Source organism: Electrona antarctica, assembly GCF_951216825.1.
Source record: "Electrona antarctica genome assembly, contig: scaffold_151, whole genome shotgun sequence".
Lineage (NCBI taxonomy): Eukaryota > Metazoa > Chordata > Actinopteri > Myctophiformes > Myctophidae > Electrona > Electrona antarctica.
Window position 1 is genome coordinate 87,163 of NW_027637735.1, and position 25,481 is coordinate 112,643.

Below are 25,481 nucleotides of genomic sequence, written 5' to 3' on the forward strand. Positions count from 1 at the left end.
TGTGACCTGGTGCCAATTTTTGTTTTACACCTCTGCTGCTTAGCGGACAGTGTGGTGTTGTAGAGGAGGTCTCCCCGGACGCGTGCGTATGTCACACTAGTCGAAACATAGCAGGGATTTCTGTCCAGCGTCCACTTTAGTCCACTGTAGTCTGGAAATGGGAAGTTTTTTTATGTTTTTTGACCTGTGACCTGGTGCCAATTTTTGTTTTACACCTCTGCTGCTTAGCGGACAGTGTGGTGTTGTAGAGGAGGTCTCCCCGGACGCGTGCATATGTCACACTAGTCGAAACATAGCAGGGATTTTGTCCAGCATCCACTTTATTAAGTCCATGCACTCCAGTGAATGGACTTGGGCACTCCAGTGCATGGACTTGGGCATTTATCCATTTAGATAACTTTTTTACGTTTTTTAATTACTTATTTTTACACAGAAACATAATGTGTGTCTTCACAATAACTGTAATGTAATAACAATACTAATAATGTAATGTAATAATTATTTAATTAACTACGCTTTTATTCTGAAAGCAACCGGATGTCTTAAATTTGCTAGCTCTCTGGCAGGAAGTTCTAGATTTGCCAAAAAGACGGAGCCGTCTGCTCTGATGATAGCAACGCATTGAGCAACAAGCTGGGGTGTGCCCCGGCATATAATGTCCGACGCTGACAGGCTGAAACTCGTCCTGTGAGAAACGTTCCGGGGTGATTGATTGATTGATTGAAGAATTTATTAACAGTTTGCAGAATTACAGTACATTTCAAGCACAAACTCAATACAAAGGCTGTTAACTGTGAGTGGACGACCCAATTAAGCATTACACTTGTTTCCAATAGGGTCCACCATGTTCAAATCATCAAAACATTTAGAGACGTACAAATAGACACTTCTATAGACAGAACAGGAATTCATCATAAAGGAGGTAAAAAGGGAAAAGAAATATATACAGTGAGGGGAAAAAGGGGGGGGCGGTGGGGGGGGATTCAGATTTTACGGGGGCCAGTTTCGAATTGCAGCCATCCGTAGGTGCCCTTTGAGAGCGGTTTTGAAGGAGTCAAGGGATTCGCATGTCTTAATGACAGTTGGTAGGGTGTTCCACATTTTGGTGGCATAGGAGCGAAAAGAATTTAGTCCCTTGTTTGTGCCGAATCTGGGTTGTACATGGTTCGTTGCACTCCCTCTGGTGTTGTGGGTGTGGACTTCGTTAACATTAAGGAAGTATCTAGACAGGTACATGGGTATCTTGGTGGTGTATCGAATCTTGTGGACCAGACCCATTGCAAGATGCTGTACTCTGTCGTCGACCCTAAGCCATTCCAGCCTGTCGAAGTGGGCAGGGGTGAGGTGGGTTCGGGGGGCTAGATCAAGTAGGAGCCTGACCAGTTTGTTTTGGGAAGTCTGGAGCCTGGTTTTAACCCTTAGACAGATTACTACTGGAAAACACGTGGAGTTTTGCATTAGTCTTTTCTGCCCTGTACGTGATTTTCCGTAGTTCTCTTTTTTTATTAATACCAATATATTAATTCGGTCCGCACCTCTGTATATAGTATTGAGCATAAATATCAACTACATTTCCCAGAATTCCCGTGTCACGTGACACACGTGTATGCTTTCCTATTGGAAACTGACGCCCAGCCCCCAGTGAACAGGGGGGTTGGTTGACTCCTCCGAGGTGGGCACTGGAGGAAGAGTTTTTCAGCCAGGTTTGCAGTCGCCGCAAAAAAAACAATCTGAAAAATGATCCATCCGTGTCCAGTGGCATTCTCCAGTCCCAGACCGTTGGCCGGGCTGCAACATCCACCCTCGCGGATTACACGTGTGCAATGTTTTTTCTTCTCCCCACCGGAGTTACCACCAAGGCTGATGCCTTCGCTAAAAGGTAATTTTATTGTATTCGAAAATGCCCTAATATGACATGTCTAGTAAGACGATCCCTATATTTGGCCCGAGCCGACCTAGTGCTGATATCAGATAGATGTGGTAGAACCATATATGGATAGATCTAACTGGTTTAGTCATCGTGACATGCATAGTCGGAGAATATATAACAAGGGTCGGTACTATAGGTGATCGACGTAGCTAACAAAAACATCTGATCAAATGAATGTATTGTACTGTGTCTTTGTGGGCCGAATCGTGGCATCGTGGCATACAAATAGATGTTTGTATAATTAGTATCACGATAAAATAATATGGCGACGTTAGAATGACACCACCAATGAGTGATCGCGTGTAATGTAGCTGCCCAGCGTATATCCAGCACCATCACGTCACCACATTCCACTGGCTGTTGGCTAGTAGTAGTTGCTAACAAACACTGCACAAATGGTACTGGCTATTGGCCGGGCCACAAGCCCGGGCAATAGCCAGTACCAATGTTGCTGGATGATTGCGACGCAATGGTGCTGGATATACCCTGGGCAGCTAGCTACATTACCACCGATCACTCATTGGTGTTTCATTCTAACGTTGCCATATTATTTTATCGTGATACTACTTATACAAGCATCTATTTGTATTTGTCATGCCACGACTCGGCCCACAAAGACACTGCACAATAAAATCATTGATCGCCAGCAGCCGGGTAAAACGCCATGTAATAGTAGCGTGCACTGACTACAGCTAAAATGTTTATTTCTTTTTATATATTTAGAACTGGCATCAGATGAGGAGGAGGAGGAGGATGAAGAGTCAAGACTGCGATGGCGTTCTCCGACACTGAACCGGATTCATTCATTCATTCATTTCAGGGGGGGGCAGTTTTTGGGTGTTTTTTTTATTTAGCCTACTCACACATAACCTGACTCCGCCAGATGGGGCAGCAGAGAGTACACTGGGTTCCCCCCTCCTGCTCCCATCTGGGAACTCTCAGGCAGACTTGATGCCCGGCCACAAAACGGCCTGGCCAATCAGCAGCAGCTAGAAGCGAAGTTGCTCACAAAACGGCCTGGCCAATCAGCAGCAGCTAGTAGAAGCTAGAAGCTGCTGCTAGAAGTTGCTAGAAGCTGCTGCTGATTGGCCAGGCCGTTTTGTGGCCGGGCATCAAGTCTGCCTGAGAGTTCCCAGATGGGAGCAGGAGGGGGGAACACAGTGTACACTCTGCTGCCCCATATGGCGGAGTCAGGTTAACTCACACACACACACACACCGTCAAGGACTGGGTTTGGGGACATTTGGGAGGAGTAGCTCTGATCCATAGCTCTAAATGCGCATTTAGAGCTATGGATCAGAGCTAGGGGAGGAGTAACTGTTTTGTATGTAGGCCTATTTATTTTCTGTAATATTTATCATTTTATTATGTTAGTAGTCGTAAAAAATAAAAGACGCTTTTACAATGAGTTAGACCTGTCATGACTATTTTGTTCACTATTGTGAGGTTTATTGTATATGACTAAGCAAGTTTCAACTGTGATTTACTCTGTAACGGTAGATGGTAATAACTCAATTTCTTTTTTATAATACAGTATACATTCAAGTCTATATTTTGATACATATCATGGGCACCAAGTCATATCAAAACAATGTCCTTGGATGTGTTTTTTATCAAAACTGTGTTTCTTCATAACAGGTTTTTGAGATACATGCATGAATAGACAAGGTACTGGTAAGACTATGTAAACATGGTATATATCAAAATGTGCGTTAGAATGTCTAATTTTACCCCAAAAAAGAATTGAGTTTATATGATGTTCCAATTTCAGAGCTATGGGGACTTTTAGCTGGATAGGTCAGATTGATCATGACTGACCATGCTATTTATAGATGGCAAAATATCTACAGTGGTACATGTGAGAAACTTTTTATTTTATTTTAATTGAACTAGACAACTCACCCTTTAAAATGAGATATTGCATGGCTATGTATGCCCAGCAGAAAAAAAGTTATTTAGAAAATAAAACTTCAACCGGGCATAACTTTTTTTGGTTGTCCTAGAAACAGAAACAGTGTAAATGCAGGCTCTTTTAAATGGTTTCCAACACAAGAACTAAACATTTTATCAACTCAGTTAATTTTTTTCCTGGAAGCAGACAAGTCAAGCTTTCTCTGAAGGTCTTTCGTTGTCACACATTCACAACAGAGAATTTTCAATAAATCATTCAAAAACGCCATTCTGGCCATAGAGAAGTCTACCTACTATATAGAAATCCTTGAAACGCTCAAAGAGTTAAGGGCCTTTGAGGTGCTGTGGTACCAGGAGGTGCATGCATAGTCAAAGAAACCCTGTACAAGGGCTCCTGTTAAGGTCTTCAAGGTGTTTTTGTTGACCAGTGAGGAGATCCTGTAGAGGAATCTTGTTCTATGGTTGACTTTTTTGATTACGTTGGTGGCCATTTTATCACCGGAAAGATTAGCCTCCAGGATGGAACCTAGGTAGGTAATTTCATCTTTACGTGTGATAACATTGTCACCCACTCTAACCAAGAAGCCATTTGCCTTGCTGAGATTACTAATAGAGCCAAAGAGAATGGATTCAGTTTTTCCCAGGTGTAAAGATAGTTTGTTATCAGCGAGCCAGGTGCAGATTCTACCGAGTTCAGAGCTGAGGGCATTTTCAACCTGCAGTTTGTCCCTGTCCGAGACCAGCAGTGCTGAGTCATCTGCGAACAGGAACAAGTTGCAGTCACAAGCTGAAGTCATGTCGTTTACATATATTAGGAACAGTAGAGGCCCTAGTATGCTTCCTTGTGGAACGCCACAGCTCACTGGGAGGGGGGGGGGACAGTGTTCCGTTCACTTCCACCATCTGTTCTCTCCCCTCCAGGTAGGATTGCATCCAGCTCACTGATGTGCTATCGAAACCAATTGCTTTTAGCTTGTTAACCAGTATGGAGTGGTTCACGGTGTCAAAAGCCTTTTGGAGGTCCAGCATGACCATGCCGCAGTATTTGCCGGCGTCCACCTCTTGTTTGATGTGGTCGCTCAAATAGAGAAGGCATGTGTCAGTGGAGTGGGATGTTCTGAAGCCAGATTGGAACTCGTACAATAATTTATTAGTGGCAAGATACTTTTCAACCTGTTCATAGACTATTTTTTCCATCACTTTCGAGATGGAACTAAGAATAGAAATAGGGCGGTAGTTGCCGGGGTCTAATTTACTCCCTTTCTTGTGCAAGGGGGTTACTTTGGCCAGTTTGAAATCTTGGGGGACCTGTCCCTGTTTGATGGAGAGGTTTACTATGTGGGTGATGATTGGAGCTATAGAGATGGCTGAGTCTCTGAGAAATTTGGAGGGAATGTTGTCATGGCCTGTGGCCTTGTGGGGTTGGAGGGCACTCAGTTTCTTAATTACCTCATCAGTTGTTACCATAACTAGTTTAAAATCGTCTTTACAAACACCTAGGTTTCTGTAGAAGGTTGTAATGTGCTCTACACCAAAGAGCCCAGAGTGGGAGGGCAGTTTGTTAACCAGAGTTGTTGCTATGTTTGTAAAGAAGATATTCAAGTAGTTGGCCACATCAAGGTTGTCAGTGATGAGAGTGTTGTCCGATTTGATGTTTATGTTTGAAAATCTGGTTTTTAGTTTCTGACCATAGCCTAGTTGATTGTTTAGTAGCTTCCAGAGCTCATGAGGATTGTTTTTGTTTTCCTGAGCTTTATCATTAATGAAGTTACTTTTAGCTGATTTGGTCATGGCAGTTACATTGTTTCTTAGCTTGAATAAACGGACGGCCGCGCATGCAATGAAATATCGCGAGTCGGCTGGTGATTTTGATACACTGAATCGAACGTGAATTTCGATTCGATTTCGATTCGTATCGAGAATCATGACAGCCTTAATAATTACACCATTGCTTCAGTTTCAGTTCATTTGACAACCTTCTTTCAACTTTGGGCACTTTTACATGTAGGCTGACCCAAAGTTGAAACAGTTGCCAGGGGGACATCTTTGGGCCTGGGGTCCTCATCATTGGATATGTTGTTCCCACAACCGAGAAGAGTATTTTACCCTTTACTGGAGGTCCTAGGCCCTAAAATGACCCCATAAGGAAGCGTTGACCTTTACTGAATTGCTTCAGTTTCAGGTAATTTGACCACCTAACTTCAGATTTGGGCACCCTAACATGTGGTCTTTAAGTGGTGGGCCTGTGGTCATCTTAGTGGCTAGGAGGTCCAGTGAAAGGCCTACATACTCTCCCAAGATGGAGGAACAACATTTTACAATCTGGGAACCCTAGGCCTTTGTATGGCTACAGTGCGACTGGTTCAATCCTACCCTAAATCTAGGCCTAAGACGTGACACCTCAAAGTGGGGTACATTGCATCCACTGGTCAATCCAATGGCCTACCACTCCACTCTCTTGATATGTTCTTTCCCAACTATTGGAGAGTATGTAGGCCAGGGGTGCCCAAAAGGTAGATCGCGATCTACCAGTAGATCACAAAGGCTTTGCAGGTAGATCACATGACATGCCCCTAAAGAGTATTTCATTTAAATATATTGAAGGAAAAAAACGATTAAAAAAAAAAAACATTTCTCCCCCTCTATGTCCCATTCCAAGTGCATTTGTCTTATACTGTACAGAATGTAACACGAACTCTACTATTCCGAAGCCCCCTCAGGTACATATTTAAACTATTTTCAGCAATGGTATAATAATTGATTTGGTGGGTAGATCTTGCTGAGCTGGTCATTTTGAAAGTAGCTCTCAAGTCAAAAAGTGTGGGCACCCCTGTAGGCCTTTCCCTGGACCTTCTAGCCAGGTCCAGGGAAAGTCCTACATTGTAGGACTAGTAGCATGCCAAAGTTTGTGCTATTGCCATTGAGAATGCATTGGGCGTTTAAGTTAAATAACTCAGAAACTACAAATCATTTCAAAGTAAAAAGTTCCAGCATTTGTCTTCACAGTAAGCTGAATTATAAAATGTGTGAATGGAGTTTCTAGGTGAAAGTGATTTTTTACGTGCCATTGAGCCCCATTATAAATTTCTCAAATTTGAAAGCACTATATTTCCAAAACTATGAAACATTTCAAAGATTCCATTTCAGGCAAACATGTCCACCGTAAGATGAACCTAACTAGGTTTCAATGGGGTTTCTAGGTGTAAGTATGTAGGACTAGTAGCATGCCAAAGTTTCTATAGGTGATTTAGGGGCTGGGACCTCCAGTAAAAGGCCTAAATACTCTCCAAGAGTTGGGGAACAACATATCAAGAGAGTGGAGTGGTAGGCCCTTGGATTGACCCAGGACCAGTGATTAAATGTACCCCACTGAAAAATAGCAGATCTACAAGCTCGTAGCGTGGCACTCGGTGCCGCACTACGAGCTTGTAGATCTGCCCAAAGTTGAAGGGCTTCAACCTTGGGTACTGGGTAGCTGAAGTTGAAGCTCTGCCCTTCAACTTTGGGCACTTTTACATGTAGGCTGACCCAAAGTTGAAACAGTTACAAGGGGGACATCTTTGGGCATGGGGTCCTCATCATTGGATATGTTGTTCCCACAACCAAGAAGAGTATTTTACCCTTTACTAGAGGTCCTAGGCCCTAAAATGACCCCATGAGGAAGCGTTGACCTTTACTGAATTGCTTCAGTTTCAGTTCATTTGACCACCTAACTTCAGATGTGGGCATAATTACACCATTGCGATCAGTTTCAGTTCATTTGACAACCTTCTTTCAACTTTGGGCACTTTTACATGTAGGCTGACCCAAAGTTGAAACAGTTGCCAGGGGGACATATTTGGGCCTGGGGTCCTCATCATTGGATATGTTGTTCCCACAACCGAGAAGAGTATTTTACCCTTTACTGGAGGTCCTAGGCCCTAAAATGACCCCATGAGGAAGCACTTTTACATGTATGTAGGACTAGTAGCATGCCAAAGTTTGTGCTATTGCCATTGAGAATGCATTGGGCGTTTAAGTTAAATAACTCCGAAACTACAAATCATTTCAAAGTAAAAAGTGCCAGCATTTGTCTCCACAGTAAGCTGAATTATAAAAAGTGTGAATGGAGTTTCTAGGTGAAAGTGCTTTTTTGACGTGCCAATATATGCCATTGAGCCCCATTGTGAATTTCTCAAATTTGAAAGCACTATATATCTAAAACTATGAAACATTTCAAAGATTTATTTTCAGGCAAACATGTCCACCATAAGATTAACCTAAATAGGTTTGAATGGGGTTTCTAGGTGTAAGTATGTAGGACTAGTAGCATGCCAAAGTTTGTGCTATTGCCATTGAGAATGCATTGGGCGTTTAAGTTAAAAAACTCAGAAACTACAAATCATTTCAAATTAAAAAGCTGGAAGGATCTGGCTTCCGCTTCCGGCCATAACCTTCAAAATAAAAGTTCAGCCTTCTCGGGGTCCGTTACACTCCCACCAATAATACAGTGATTTTAAACTGTTTACGCCAAGTATAAAATTACAAATTATTTTTTCATCAAGAAATCATGTAACCCCAGACAAATTTAAAACTTTTACAATCGGTAGCAATGACCTGTGCCATCCTTCTCCCACCATGAGTCGTCCTCCCACCTTGGGCAGGGATGCCTGTGTTTCACCTGGTTGTCCTCGTCGCAGTGGCACTCCTATAGAGCGTCGCAGTCCCGCCTCCTACCCTGGACCAGGAAATGAAACCCAATGCATTTTTCCCATAAACATTTCTTAAAATATTTATTTAAAGACGGTTACGCCGCGGACAAAGCCAACTCGAGTCGTGACAACTCATGACAACACAAACAATATTTTGGACCAAACAAATAATTACAAAGAAGAAAAACAACAAAAAAGGTGTTGTAACCTGCCGTTTTTTTCTTCTTTCTAATTATTTGTTTGGTCCAAAATATTGTTTGTGTTGTCATGAGTTGTCACGACTCGAGTTGGCTTTGTCCGCGGCGTAACCGTCTTTAAATAAATACTTTAAGAAATGTCTATGAGGAAAATGCATTGGGTTTCATTTCCTGGTCCAGGGTAGGAGGCGGGACTGCGACGCTCTATAGGACACAGTTCCACTGCAGCCGAGGAGTCTTCCTTGGCAGCCACCTTGTAAGCCACCCTTGTAAGGCCCCTCTGACCTGTAGAGCACCAGCTCCCACTGAACCCCCTGGTGCCTCGGGATCTAAGTGCAGGGCAGCTGCACACTGCTGGGCTGAGTCTTTGGGCCTCACCGCTGCTGCTCCCTCCATCTCCAGCAGTTTCTTGACACCCATTTCTTTCTCTCCATCCGGCGCACCCGGGTCTGGCTGTTGTGTCGGGTGGATCTCCTTATGTTGCTCCTCTCTGACTGCAAAGAGTCTCCTCTGTTGCTCCTGCTCCTCCGTAGCAGCCAGGAGCCTCTGCTGCTCTCTCTTCTCTGCGGCAGCCCTCTGTTGCTCCTCCTTAGCAGCCAGGAGCCTCTGCTGCTCTCGCTTCTCTGCGGCAGCCCTCTGTTGCCAAAAAACCAAAAGGCATTGGCAAAAATATTAATGCTATCAATATTTTACATTCTTTCAGAACCTTTATGAGACAGCAGGGGTGCCACACCAGGGTGTCTCCAGGTGGTCTGCTAGGTCCGTACCAACAAATCAGCCGGATTTAAGTTCCTGTGGAGTTTGTGTTAAAAGTAGGTCTGGTTGACGGCAATATTCCACTACACTTGATGTGATGGGCTGATGGCTTGGTGAAAGGAGGAGTAGAGAAGGGCTAGTTGTTGTTGAGCAATGAGCATTTGACATAAACTGGGTGGGCCACATTGTCAATGGTAAGGGGACCGAAGCTGTTCTTCATCAATTAACTTGTGACATGGGAGCCAATGTGTTAAGAGACTCTTTTGTGAATATGCTTTTCACAAATGAAAAAGAGTCTATGTAGAAGTCTGTCCTTTATTTTTCATTTTTCCAATGCGACCGCAGACTTTCTGCTCTGCAAATTAAAGTTTCTTTTAAATGTACAGTGAACATTGATGTTTATTTTATCTTCTTAGTAGAAGGCAATGCATTTAGTTATCCTATAAAATATAGATATTAATTACCCTATAAATAGATATAAATTACGTAATGTTAAATCTTGCAGCGGTGAAGCAGGCTTGGACCAGGGGTGAATGTGTGCTCCTGAGCCATATTGGGAAATACAACCCATTCTTTGCTGATCTGTATTATGGCCTAGCCCCAGGAAGGTGGCTTGAGTGTCAGTCATTAGCTTCTTTGTCTACAGTGGATTATTAATATAATGTATTAATATAAGTATTTATTAGATATGCCAATTATAGAAGCATAATTTTTCACAATACTTTTTAACATTGTTCCCAGGTAATCCATGCCTACCTGCACCTCCTGGTGCAAAGGTTCAATGCACAACATCACAGGATTAAGTCGGAGTTCATGGAAACCTACACCATGTCCAACATGTGGAATAACAAGGTCTACAGGACTCGGGTTCGTACATTTCTTTATTATTATTATATCCATAAGGAATATCAAATCTATAAATACTGAAACGAGCAACTTAAGATTTGTATTATTACAAAACATACTTCAACCCTGCATGTTCAATTTATTGATTGATAAGTATGATGTCATTGACGGTTAACCCACAGTCCAAAAGTTATGTTTACAAAAAAAAAGTCCAAATTGCCCATATACCCGGGCCTATAGACCCTAGACCACTTATGTTATTGGAGTTGCTGTATCCATAATGGTGGGAAATTATTCTTTACAAAAATCACATACTGTAGCTGTTAATAGGATGGAGATCTCCGCCTTGGGCCTGTTGTCTGAACAAACATTAAAAATCACACCCGTGTGAACTGAGTGGTGTAAGGTCTTAGACTGATCAGCTGTGGTCTGACGTAATGTCTGACGTAATGAAATCACACCCGTGTGAACTGGGTGACAATATTATCACACAAAAAGATGAAATTACCCATACATAGGTTCCATCCTGGAGCCAAATCTTTCCGGTGATAAAATTAACAACATTCCTATTTCCTATAAAGAATCTCCTCACTGGTCAACAAAAACACCTTGAAGACCCTTACAGGAGCCCTCGTACAAAGTTTCTTCGACTTATATGCACCTCTTGGTACCACAGCACCTCAAAGGCCCTTAAAACAAGTCTCCAAACTTCCCAAAACAAACTAGTCAGGCTACTACTTGAGGGGTGCGAGAGAGAGGTGATGCTTTCAAGTTTCATCTGGTTTGTTTGGAATCAATTTCAACAGAAATGGCTCCAGGAAATGTCGTTTAATGTAATTTACAGGAAATGTGGGCAATGGTCCATAGACTCTCGGAGGATGTCCTTGTATACGTCACGCCCTGTAGTGTGTTGACTGCACTCTTCAATGCATTCCATATGGGGCATCTGGCTCCACTTTGCCTCAGGCTCCCAGTTCATCTATCTCTCCCTCGCCTGCCAGTATAGGCTTGTCGACCATAGTAGTACAGAACAGTATGTGGTTTTAAGTCGGGTCAGCAGGGGGGAAAAATATATAGTCTTGCCTGGAAGTGCCAGTGGAACATGTTAGGCAGGTAATGTGGAGTGTTTTGAGTGGCTGTGAGAGCATGTGGGGTGTGTTTACTGATTCCTGCTTGTCTGTCTGTCTCTATATAGCTAGCGCAACCCTGTCTCCTAGTCACAGTGACTGAGGAATTCATTGTAAACAGCTGCCTGAGAAAACTAATCCGATTCCGACTAATGTATCAACACTCAACTCAACTCAACTCAACTCAACTCAACTCAACTCAACTCAACTCAACTCAACTCAACTCAACTCAACTCAACTCAACTCAACTCAACTCAACTCAACTGAATTCTATAGATATTAGATAATAGTGATTTGGTTAAATTACTTAATTCTCAGATCTGCTATAGACTTCATGGTAGGATAAGCTAGATAGGATAGTAATAGGATAACCCATTACTGATTTTCGGGACAATTCGGAACCGGGATTTTTGTCTCCACCAGGCCGAAGAAGGCATGGGGAAAGAGTATGTTTTGCACTCCGTCCGTGTGTCCGTCCGTGTGTTCGTCTGTTACCAGCTAATCTCCGGCACCGTTAACCCGGTCGATGCCAAATTTTGCACACACACTCCCTGGATGCCAACGATGAACCTCTGCGCCAAATCTTCCACAACGGCCTGTTATAGCACCACCAGGAGGCCGACTTTTGAAAAAAAATTGTTTTTATTATATTACTCCTCCAGATTCTGTCCAGAAATCCCGCAAATCGTTACACACTATCTCTATAGTCATGTGTTCAAGCTGGATCTGTCCGATATTTCATATTCCATCCTAATTGGCTAAAATTGGCTTTCAAAGTTGGCAGGATTGGCCCGTTTTGAACAAAAAGCCTCAAATCATGAACGCAGCGTGCAATTTACGTGAAATCTTTCACGGACCTTCCTACTAGGCTGAGGAATATATCCCACCCTTTTCACATTGGCCTGTTAGAGCGCCACCAACAGGTGGATTTTTGCTAAACACTTTTTTGGAACAAAATGCCTCAAATCAGGAACACAGCGTGCAATTTAATATAGTAGTAAATCTTTCACATACTTTCCTACTAGGCTGAGGAACATATGCCACCCTTTTCACATTGGCACTGCGTGAAAAACCTTGTTTGTGGGAGGGAATACCTCAGGTATATTTCCGATAACATACAGAAGTATGCAGCAGGTATTATCAGGTAAATGTACCATCTTGAGAGAGAATTTACATGTATTCACACCTCTTACCTGGGCAAGCAACCCCCCTGCAACCCCCCTGAAACATTTCAGTGTTTTTACCCAGTGTGACCTGTTATAGCGCCACCAACAGGTGGTTTTAGCAAAACACATTTTGGAACAAAATTATCCAATTGCCATCCAAGGCGTGAGAAGAAATGGCACCCTTTTCACATTGGCCTATTATAGCACCACCAGGAGAAAGTAAAGTAAAGTGAAAGTAAAGTTAAAGTAAAGTGAAAGTAAAGTGAAAGTAAAATAAAGAGCCCCGAGGGGCACTTTATCTAGTTTGTTTTTGTTCTCTCTCTCTCTCTCTCTCACTCACTCACTCACTCACTCACTCACTCACTCACTCACTCACTCACTCACTCACTCACTCACTCACTCTCACACACACACACACACACACACACACACACACACACACACTGCACTTTCGCTTTCACTTTAAAAGTTTGTCAAAACCGCCACTCATGGTTCACTCATGGTTCAGAGCGCACTGCGGCTGGCCTGTCGCTGTCCACCGTCAGTGGTGCTGAACCATTGACCTTTTGACGTAGAATCTACGACGTAGATAGTTTAATTCTTCTGGACAGGGAGGGAGGTTGCAAGTAGGCTACAACAGCTAGTGAAAAAGGGTGTGGGTTTCTAATTTTCACTCATGGAGCCTATAGGCCTACTGTTGAGAGTGTGAGTTATAGGCTAGCTCTGTCACCTCAGAGTCACATGACACACACATAGCCAGAGGCGAATACTTCTTATAACTGTCATGGTCTTCATTCTTCTTATAACTGTCATGGTCTTCATTCTTCTTATAACTGTCGTGGTCTTCATTCTTCTTATAACTGTCATGGTCTTCATTCTTCTTATAACTGTCATGGTCTTCATTCTTCTTATAACTGATATGGTTTTTCCCGTCCGTAAGTTTTAGGGTGTGTGTGCCCTATATAACTATAACTGCTCCGTCGAAAAAACCGTTCATGCCAGACACTCCTAATTGAATGGGCTAATTTCTGTTTGTGTATCACTGTATTTAGACCGTACAAGTTGACGGGAACTTGAGAAGTATTATGGATTTTTGCTGTTTTTAACGGGTAAAGCTGTCTTCTTATTTTTAAGGACTTAAAGGACCCTGTCATTCTAGGATGTGTAGACCTGTAAGGGTCCATTTGGAATTGGAACCCCCTCGCGGAAGCCTGGTGGTCTCCTGACCCCACTGTGTGTGTGTGTGTGTGTGTGTGCGTGCGTGCGTGCGTGCGTGCGTGCGTGCGTGCGTCTCTCAATTCTCTCTCTGTCTCTCTCTGCTAAATAACTATCTGTGTATTTGTTTATGTGAAACCTACTGTAGGTTGAATGGAGGTGGAGCTAGTCTTGTCTGATTTGACCAAATTGTGTCTTTTTCACCTTTTCTTTATATTTTTTGAAATATTGCTTAGCTACAAAACTTGTAATAACTTTTGTTTGACAGCTGGTGTGATGCAAGCCTATATGGTTACAGTATACTTAATATACTTAATTATGAAATGCACCTAATCCCTTCTCTTTTCCTGCAATTACTCTTTAGATCACCTACTGTATGGCACCGGCACCCGAAGAATCCTCTACCATCGACTACCCTGATGGCTTGGAGGACAACTATGGGCCGTGTGAATATGGAAATCATGGATCCTACTTTCTTCCAGTGCTCTATTCTCTATTCTTTGTCCTGGGAATTCTAGGGAATCTGTTTGTCCTCTGGGTCAAAATATTTGGGGAGCGGATCCGTACCATGACTGATGTGTGCCTCCTCAACCTGGCCTTTGCTGACTTTCTCCTTGTGTGCTCCCTTCCCTTCCTAGCCCACCAAGCATGGGACCAGTGGCTGTTTGGGGAAGCTATGTGCAAAGTGGTACTCGGTGTTTACCTTATTGGCTTTTACTGCGGGATCTTTTTCATCACCGTGATGAGTGTCGACTGGTATCTGGCTATAGTGCATGTATTTTCTTCACTAGAAACACGAACACGTTCTGTTGGAAAGATTGTAGCTGCTGTTACATGGTTTGCTGGATTTCTCGCCTCTTTTCCAGAACTGATTTTTCTTGAGGTACAGACGTTACCATATTCGAGCAAAACTCGTTCATTCTGTGCTCCCTTATACACCTATGAAAAGGTACCAAGGCACTTCTGGGCTGTCTTCGGCCTTTTCAAAATGAACATTCTAGGCTTGCTGATTCCGATAGCCATCATGTGTTTTTGCTACACCAGGACAATTTGTGTGCTCCGAGTCCGACGGAGCCAAACACCCATGAGACAAACCGCAATCCGCTTGGCTCTTGTTCTTGTAGCTGCATTTTTCTGCTGCTGGACGCCCTATAATATTGCTTCGTTCTTCAAAGCTTTGGAGTTGCTTGATGTTTATACAGAATGTAACAGCAGCAAGGCAATCAGATTGACTTTACAAATCACAGAGGCCATTGCTTACTCTCACGGCTGTCTCAACCCCCTCCTGTATTTCTGTGTAGGAGGGAGGTTCAGGAGGAATCTCCTTAAGTTGATAAACAGTTCTCCATGTAAACTGTTTCACGTCATGACCGCATCCCGTCAGTCCTCAAGACAGACTCAAAGGACCTATATTAATAATCCACAAGACACCCCCTGTGTGGATGACAAATGTGAGGATTCAATTGCATTAAAGAAGATTGAACGCAGCAATTCTATAAATTAACCAAATGATTGAACAAATTCAAGCATGTGTTTTAACAGTTTGGCATGTGAAAAGATAATGGTTTTCTATCTGTGCTTGCTTTGTAACTTCAGTGTTTAAGGCGTGGCCAGCCGTCTTAAAGTATTTACGACAGCTGGCCTCTAGTTTTGCTTTGTTACTCATAACACAAAGCCACTTTCATTTTCTCTTCTTGTACCTGGAAATTGGAATGGATAATTTCGTAATATCCATGAAAAAGGAAAAAGTATCAATATTGTAACATAGAAATGTTTTTTTTTCTCTCTCCATTGCTCTGTAAAGCATTTTGAGCTGCATGTCATGAAAGGTGCTATACAAATAAAGTTGTATTATTATTATTATTATAACCAAGGTTCCTACAAAAGGACACCTATTGTAACATTACCTGTAGGGGTCATTTCATAATAACATTCACCATCAGTGCCGTTTTGTTTTGAGACACTTTAAATTTGAAAATATCCGTAAGCAGCAGAAGCTCAGGAGGTTTTGTATGTATTAAATGTATGTTGTAATAATGTAGGGTAGTGTAAGTGATATTTTAATAGAGCATCAATAATAGTCTAGTAGCCAGCTGGCTGCAGCCCATAGAGCCCCATTGTGAACCCGGACATGTTGAGTACACCAACGGTTTATGTTAGAAGTGTTGAGTATGGGTCCCCAGCACGTAGAAACTGCCGAATACTAACTTGTATATGTTGAGCAATTTTCATAATTGGCATAATATGTGACCATACCAATAACAACCTATAGAAGGCAAAAAAGTTATAAAAAAAAAAAACACTCATTGGGCTAAAACGGCCATAGCCATATAGGCATAGCCCAAATGTGCTATCTCATCACATTTGTGATGACGGCTATGGCCATTTTAGCCAAAGGAGTGTTTTTTGTGCAAAACTAATGCTTGGAATGCATTCAGCATCATGAAAACCCCCTAGATTGACATGTCACATGCTACATAAAGCATGATGAAATTTTGACTTTTTGTGTGTGTGTGTGTGTGTGTGTGTGTGTGTGTTGCTGGAGAGGGTGAGTGGGGAGATAGGAGACTACTTTAATGAAGATACAGGTGTGGATGATTTAGCAGGTGTATGGAATTCCCCTAATCAGGCCTAGGTTGGGGCGGCAGAGAGTGAGACAGAGTTTGATTCACTTCATGGGGCCAGTCGAGTCATGACTCATGACCAATAGTATCTAATCTTAAAATAAACATTGCAACACCTGTTACTAATAATTAAATACTAATACTTATGGCTCAACTTTTCTACTCTTTTGTCCATATTTTGCAACCCCACCAGCTCCAACTGGCTCGTATTCGGTGCAACGTCAAGCAGTAGACGTAGACCTACAGGGTAACGGCCACCCTAAACCATCTCGTCCCTCGATTTTTCCGCCGACCTCACGCCGACCGCTCAGTCCGACGGTTCTTATATTCTTTATTTTTGTTTTACTGAGAATAAGGTTAGAAATAAGTTTAGGGTTAGGCATAGTTTTACTGGGGTTAAGTTTATAGGGTTAGGTTTAGACATATAGTTTTACTGAGGTTAAGGTTAGGAATAAGGTTAGGTGTAACCGTTTTAGCATAATTTACGCCGGCTATACGCCCGGGGCGAGTTGGTAAAGGGGCGAGTCGTTTGGTATTCCACGTGGGCAGCGGATGACCCCCCGTGGATCACTGGATCACAACCACTCGACATTGGATCCGGCTCAAATCAGCGTCCAGGACTTCGTCGACCGTGTGTATCAACGTGTGAGTACTGAGTATGTATGTATGGGACAGTAAGATATTGACACATCTTTTTTTTATTGACTCTCACAAATGTATCACTGCGGCAGATTCTCACACACGGATTGATTGATTAGACAGAAATGTAAACTGTACAGAGTACAGTCACTTTCTCTCACTCTCACACGCAAAGTGTTTCACACCTGAGTGTGTGCGCATGTGTGTGTGTGTGTGTGAGTTTGAGAGAGATAGACACGTGCGCCCGTGCAGAGAGAGAGGAGATTTAAGACGTTTTAACTCATGTCAACGTCGCCACACAAATAATATAAACTATGAAAAACCATCACATGATCAAATGAAATGGAGTGGTTTAAAGAACTCAACTTTAAAGGTCCCTGCTCACAGAGGAGCGCGTTTTTCGGATTTTTAGCGGCGTTTCTCCATCGGTTTTCCGAAAAACGCGTCCAGTGTGCAATCAGGCCTAGCGCGCCGCGCACGCACTGTTCTTTTGGGCACGTGTTGTCTGCGCAGCCGCAGCGCAGACAACAGCACAACATTAATCCGACCTCCGAGTTTATCTTAGAGATGAAGAAAGTCCCCACACAGTGACAGGCCAGCAGTGACACACCACTCCATGTTTACACAGACGGACTGAATATTCTGTACACTACAGTGTTTTTGTCTTTCCTTAAGCAATTGATTAATGTATTCGTCCTCATTTCAATGAGGGCTTCAGTCTCCTTATTTTTCCGCGATGCAGTTACCTTCTAGTTCTGTTAATGAGTGCGAGATAGTTTTTACTACTACTACAATTATGAATTAGTTACTGATAAGTAAATTATGTATATTATTATTAATCTTCGAAATAATGACTGTAGGCTATTTAATAAAAGACTGTATTTAATAAGGACGATCACCTGCAGGCGGAAAGCCAACATGTAGAATATCCCCTGGAAGTAATTAGAGTATTATACTCAGACCATTTCGGCGTTCCACGTCATAAACCATTGAGATAACCTTTGAGTATATGTGAGTTCACCCATTAAAGCTGCTATAAGCAATAATATGTAAACATTTTAATGACTTTTCCTTTGAGTGGTGCAACCACTCCAATGGGACTATGTTTAGAGTACCAAATGTGACTATGTTTAGAGTACCAATAGGGGGTGCTGTTGCACCACTCGCTTCAGAATGGTCTGATTCTTTTGGTATTCAGACAGCCAACAATGGGTAGAACTCTCCCAAAGGAAATGTAGTCTCAGTGACACATCTAGGGTCCGCAATCTGCATTCAAAGATGTTCCTAGAAGCTTTGTCATTGGTCGATTTGCCCGTCAGCTTCCTGATTGGTTAGTCATTGCGACCAGTTTTTTTTCAACCAATGACAAAGCTTCTATAGGAACATCTTTGAATGCATATTGCGGCCCCTAGATGTGTCATAGAGACCAGTTTTTTTGGGAGCGTTCTACCCATTGCTGGCTGTCTGAATACCCAAAAAAAAATGTTGACATTATTGCTTAGAGCGTCGCAGTCCCGCCCCCCTACCAGGGCCCAGGAAATGATTCTCCATTCATTTCTCAGACTTTTCAAAAAGTATTTATTTAAAGGCAGGTTACAACACTTTGTTTTTCTTCTTTGTAATCATTTGTTTGGTCCAAAATAGTGTTTGTCATGATTTGTCACAACTCGAGTTGGCTTTGTCCGTCTTTAAATAAATACTTTTTGAAATGTCCCAGCTTTAATCCCTTTAGCCCTGACGTCGAAATAAATAAAAGTCTTCTGAAAGAATATATATTCAAAGATTTGTGCCGCATTTTCACGATTTTTCAAAAATAGCAGACCTACAAGCTCGTAGCGCGCCACTCGGTGGCACGCTATGAGCTTAACTTTATGGCATTGTGTTAACCTTTATAGAAAAATGTATACTATACTAATAAACCTTTTTAAAAGGAAGGAAATACTTTTAGAGACAATATGAAGAGTACCAGAGTACAATCACCTTAATGAAAAACCAAGAAGCTTTGACACGATGCAATGAAAGGAGTCGACACGCAGCATACGTTTTAAAATGATATTATATTCCATTATATTCTGGGGAGAAGGAATGTACGTCCAAAACAGCATGGAAGAGTACTCCCACTGACACATCAGTGGAAGAGCACTCCCACTGACACATCAGTGGAAGAGTACTCCCACTGACACATCAGTGGAAGAGTACTCCCACTGACACATCAGTGGAAGAGCACTCCCACTGACACATCAGTGGAAGAGCACTCCCACTGACACATCAGTGGAAGAGTACTCCCACTGACACATCAGTGGAAGAGCACTCCCACTGACACATCAGTGGAAGAGCACTCCCACTGACACATCAGTGGAAGAGCACTCCCACTGACACATCAGTGGAAGAGCACTCCCACTGACACATCAGTGGAAGAGCACTCCCACTGACACATCAGTGGAAGAGTACTCCCACTGACACATCAGTGGAAGAGCACTCCCACTGACACATCAGTGGGAGTACTCTTCCACTGACACATCAGTGGAAGAGCACTCCCACTGACACATCAGTGGAAGAGCACTCCCACTGACACATCAGTGGAAGAGCACTCCCACTGACACATCAGTGGAAGAGCACTCCCACTGACACATCAGTGGAAGAGCACTCCCACTGACACATCAGTGGAAGAGCACTCCCACTGACACATCAGTGGAAGAGCACTCCCACTGACACATCAGTGGAAGAGCACTCCCACTGACACATCAGTGGAAGAGCACTCCCACTGACACATCAGTGGAAGAGTACTCCCACTGACACATCAGTGGAAGAGTACTCCCACTGACACATCAGTGGAAGAGTACTCCCACTGACACATCAGTGGAAGAGCACTCCCACTGACACATCAGTGGAAGAGCACTCCCACATCAGTGGAAGAGCACTCCCACTGACACATCAGTGGAAGAGCACTCCCACATCAGTGGAAGAGCACTCCCACATCAGTGGAAGAGCACTCCCACATCAGTGGAAGAGCACTCCCACTGACACATCAGTGGAAGAGCACTCCCACTGACACATCAGTGGAAGAGCACTCCCACTGACACATCAGTGGAAGAGTACTCCCACTGACACATCAGTGGAAGAGTACTCCCACTGACACATCAGTGGAAGAGTACTCCCACTGACACATCAGTGGGAGAGTACTCCCACTGACACATCAGTGGAAGCGTTATATAGTACAGGAAAACAATCGTACATAATAATAAACTTTATTTATATAGCACCTTTCATACATAAAACGCAACCCAAAGTGCTTCACATAAAACAAACGAGCAGCGGAATGCCAGAAAACAAAAGCAGGTCAATACAAGACAAAATATATACAAATTAGCAAATAAAAATAGCAATACAAAAAGAAAAAATGGTAAGGAAAATCTTAACAGAACATTGAATGTGAACACAAGATCAATCTAAACAAAAGCCAAGTACATCAGGAAGTATTCCTTTCTGAGGTCAGAGAGGTTTACAAAAGTGACTAATAACGACATCTGCAGGATGGGAGATTTACAAATGGAGTGAGTGTCACAGCCGTTATGAGAAAGGCAAAGATTAACGGAGCCCGAGTCCCAAAACATGTTATTCACAGAGGGAATAGATAATGGGGAGCCCGAGTCCCAAAACATGTTATTCACAGAGGGAATAGATAATGGGGAGCCCGAGTCCCAAAACATGTCATTCACAGAGGGAATAGATAATGGGGCGACAGTGAAGGCGGACAAATAAAAACAAAGGAGATATCTAACTGGGCAGAGAGCACGGGGACAAGAGGAGATATCTAACTGGGCAGAGAGCGCACAGGGACAAGCACTCAAGTCAACATGACATGAAAAGATATGGTTTCTGGACATAACATGAACCTCATTCACAAAGAACCGATGTATCAAAAATACCTCAGTTACTTTGTTGATTATTAGAAAACACCATTTTGAAATGAAATTGAAAACGCACGATAATTCTATAGTTACCATTCCAGGTTTATGAATGATAACTGGTACCAGTCATGAGCAATAGTCTCTAATCTAAAATCACACCCGTGTGAAGTGAGGGGCGCGAATATATTAAAGTCTAACTCATGTTGATTAGGTTATGTAAAACAAACCGTGCCAACAAACATTAAATGCCATTAACAATAAAGACAATATGACGTAATGAGGGACAATGACACATTTTCCCTTCATTGTCAATGGCATTTTTAAAACAAACATTGAACTAAAAACAAACATTAAACCTGTATATAGGTGGGGTTAGCGCCCCTCAAAAATAAACACTGCATCGCCTGTTGCTAATACTAATAATTAAATACAATACCTATGGCTTAACTTTATTTCTACCGTTTTGTCCATCTTATGCATCCACAGCTCCATTTATGCCTAACCCTAACCAGGCTACTGTCACATCATCATAACCTGCTACGTCAGGCTACTGTCACATCATCATAACCTGCTACGTCAGGCTACTGTCACATCATCATAACCTGCTACGTCAGGCTACTGTCACATCATCATAACCTGCTACGTCAGGCTACTGTCACATCATCCATAACCTGCTACGTCAGGCTACTGTCACATCATCATAACCTGCTACGTCAGGCTACTGTCACATCATCCATAACCTGCTACGTCAGGCTACTGTCACATCATCATAACCTGCTACGTCAGGCTACTGTCACATCATCCATAACCTGCTACGTCAGGCTACTGTCACATCATCATAACCTGCTACGTCAGGCTACTGTCACATCATCATAACCTGCTACGTCAGGCTACTGTCACATCATTCGAATGCGCCACTTGCACCAAATGGAGATCACTTTTGATCCAAATACTACGAGCATCTATGACCTCATCGACCTGGTGAATGGACATGCGAGTATGGGGCAGTTTCAGTTTCTCACACACACACACACACACACACACACACACACACACACAAAATGTTTCACACCAGAGTGTGCGCGTACATGTGTGTGTGTGCGTGCGTTTGCGTGTGAGAGAGAGAGAGAGAGAGATACAGCTAGCTATGATACAGATGCGTGCGTCCGTGCAAAGAGGGAGAGAGAGAGAGAGATTCAACATGTGAATCTACATTAGAGTATGGGAGCCTGCGGCTTAATTTGACTCAACACAGGGAAGCTCACCCGGCCCGGACACGGAAAGGATTGACAGATTGATAGTCTGTGGTTGATTCCGATAACGAACGAGTTGACAAATCATATTTATTATTTGACCTGGACCCTCAGGTACATGGTGGGTGTGGCCGGTTTCTCTGTGTTCCTCAACGTCATCGAGATGCTGTACCTGATCTGCAAGATGAAGTGCTGCTTCAGGAGCTGCAGGAGACGCAACGATGACATGGAGGTGCTGGAGTGTATGGGAGCCTGCGGCTTAATTTGACAGATTGATAGTCTGGTTGATTCCGATAACGAACGAGTTGACAAATCATATTTATTATTTTTATTGACTCACAAATGTACCACTGTGGAAGAAAAAAAAGACTTCCTGGCCTTGACAGCCCATACATCCAAACAGAAATGTCCTATATTATTGCATTAAACAATGTTAAACTCACTTTGCCACTCACTTTATGCATGTGCATATCCTCTATAGGGGCACGGCTAACGGGTGGGTACTTGGTCCCTATCCGAAAGCTACGAAAGTACAAATCTCCAGCACTGCCATCCAACACGGTGACGTCTTGGACCTGAGCTACACTTGAGTGAGTCAATTTATGGTTTAACCCCTAAAAATGGACCGTCAGCAGCGAGTCGGACACGGAGCACAGCGCCCCCCGACCGAAGAAGCCGCAGAGCAAGCGCACCATCTTCACGGAGCTGCAGCTCATGGGCCTGGAGAAGAGTTTCCAGGAGGAGAAGTACATCTCCACACCTGATAAGTCAGTATGGGAGCCAGAGGCTCACTTGGGGAAAATGGGGTGCTTGTTTTAACTTGATTGTTTATATCGTGTCCGTTGTACAGCACTTTGCAACATAGGTGCTTTATAAATGAAATACTTACTTACTTTACTTACTTTTGATTGGGTTAGATTAGATGAGATTGCATGCATTACAAAGAGTTTGACGCATAAGGTATTGCAAGGTTTGACCACGTTAGAGGTGCTTGACGTTAATACAATCATTCTGATAAAATGTTCTGTTATGATGTTGTATATGTTCCAGTTACACAAGACGTTTGACCAGTGGGTTGAAATTAAAGCCTAAATTAACAATATATCAATGTATTCTAACAATTTGAAATGTGTGTTTTGTCCATTTTATGAATCCACAGACATGGCTACCATAACCTGCCAGGTTACACTACAGCCACACAATGCAGCCCCTAATAATGCACTACAGTTCCTTGTGGTGAATACACCAATGGATATCGAGATTGACCCAAGGCACATTTGCATAAAGTGCTTCATCAAAAAGATCTGTGGGTGTGTGAGTATGGGACAGTTTCACCTTCACACACACACACAAAGTGTTCACACCAGTGTTAGATACAGCTAGCTATGATACAGATACTGATTCATAGCTCCATTCAATATCACAAAATATAAGACTATGTACAGAGCGTGAAAAAGAAGAGTCACCTGCTGTGCTAACATAACATGTTTATTGTTTATTGCAGGCATTTGGCGAAAAGCTGGCCATCTTGAGGGACATGGGAGTGGGTTCCAAAATCGTGGGATAAACATTATAGGGGGACAAAAAGTATGTATATTAGGTCGTCACATGGTACCTCAATATGTTTGAGTGTGTCCCGTTTAACCATTGTGGCTGTTATAACTCTGACTCATGGAGTCCATATTTGGGCATGGCTGACGCACCGTGACCTTATACGATGACATTTTACCTAAGATACTCATTCACTCCGTCAATACAACCAAAATGCGTGTTATGGGTGGTCTCGTGGTACACCTTTCCGTGTGTCGTGGCATATACGTTGGCAGCACAGCAGGTCTGAGGACACTGAATCATGTCAGACCCTTCTTCACCTTGACCTCCCAGAGGTTGGCTCCATCCGGGAAACTAGCAGATGGTGAAGACGTGAACAATGAGCCCATCAAGTTCTCTACCAGCAAAGGCAGCCACAAGACCTGGAAGGTGGAGTGCTCCTTGGGAGTGCAGTATCAGCGACCCTGGTGGAAGGTTCTTCCCCTCAGTCTACTTTGTATTGGCTTCTTGCTGTGGTGTGCGCTGCGACCAAATTCGGACGTTGATGAACAGCTGGAGAAGCGTCTTTTTGAACACTTGCCCGGCTTACTTTCAGATGAAGCGGAGGAGCAACCCAAGAGCAAACCAACCTAGTAGCCTACACCTGGGACTTTTGAAAGAATCGTTTTCTTTTCTCTTTTTTTTACCCACGATTTTGCAACCCATTTTTTCACCCAGTGTTAATTATCTAATGTAATCCTGGGCGCTACACTTCCTCTGCCAACCTGGGGGGGCAGCGGACTGACCTCATGCTTCCTTCTATGCATGAGGAGTCCAAGCTGCTTTCACCTGACAGGGGGAGTTTCCCCGGCCGGACGTAGCGTGTGGAAGGAACACACTATTCCGACCAGTTCCTTTCCCCTCCATCAGGCGCCCCGGCTGGCCAGGGGGAGGTAGTTTAGAGACCAGGAGTACTGCATGTTTTTTGTGAGGGTGAAAGATGGTTTTCTGTGTTATTTATTTTTGCCACGTGTACAGTATGTGTACATTCATGTTATATTGTGGCATAGGCTGGGGGTGTCTGCTAGACATGCAACAGTGATGCTCTACCTGCCTACCTACCTGAAGGGCACCCGTGCCCTTCTGCAATAGGGTAGTACATTTTTGTTGGGACAAAGCACTAGAAGAGGCTACAGGATTTTACATTCGCGTAAATAGGTAAGTGCATGAGATCATGAGTGGCAAAAACTACTTCCTGGCCTTGACAGCCCATACATCCAAACAGAAATGTCCTATATTATTGCATTAAACAATGTTAAACTCACTTTGCCACTCGATTTGTCACTCACTTTATGCATGTGCATATCCTCTATAGGGGCACGGCTAACGGGTGGGTACTTGGTCCCTATCCGAAAGCTACGAAAGTACAAATCTCCAGCACTCCCATCCAACACGGTGACGTCTTGGACCTGAGCTACACTTGAGTGAGTCAATTTATGGTTTAACCCCTAAAAATGGACCGTCAGCAGCGAGTCGGACACGGAGCACAGCGCCCCCGACCGAAGAAGCCGCAGAGCAAGCGCACCATCTTCACAGAGCTGCAGCTCATGGGCCTGGAGAAGAGTTTCCAGGAGGAGAAGTACATCTCCACACCTGATAAGTCAGTATGGGAGCCAGAGGCTCAC

The 25,481-nt window shown here is 43.2% G+C and overlaps 1 protein-coding gene across 1 annotated transcript; it reads left to right on the forward strand.

Moving 5' to 3' along the window:
- Positions 1-14,392: 14,392 nt before the first annotated feature.
- Positions 14,393-24,450, forward strand: LOC306918694 (C-C chemokine receptor type 4-like; the record flags this gene model as incomplete). The annotated part of the gene is made up of 4 exons (XM_079531573.1): positions 14,393-15,168; positions 22,381-22,506; positions 22,899-23,033; positions 24,093-24,450. Exons 1-4 carry the CDS (start codon positions 14,408-14,410, stop codon positions 24,448-24,450), a joined length of 1,380 nt encoding a protein of 459 aa, XP_079387699.1. The 5' UTR covers positions 14,393-14,407.
- Positions 24,451-25,481: the final 1,031 nt, after the last annotated feature.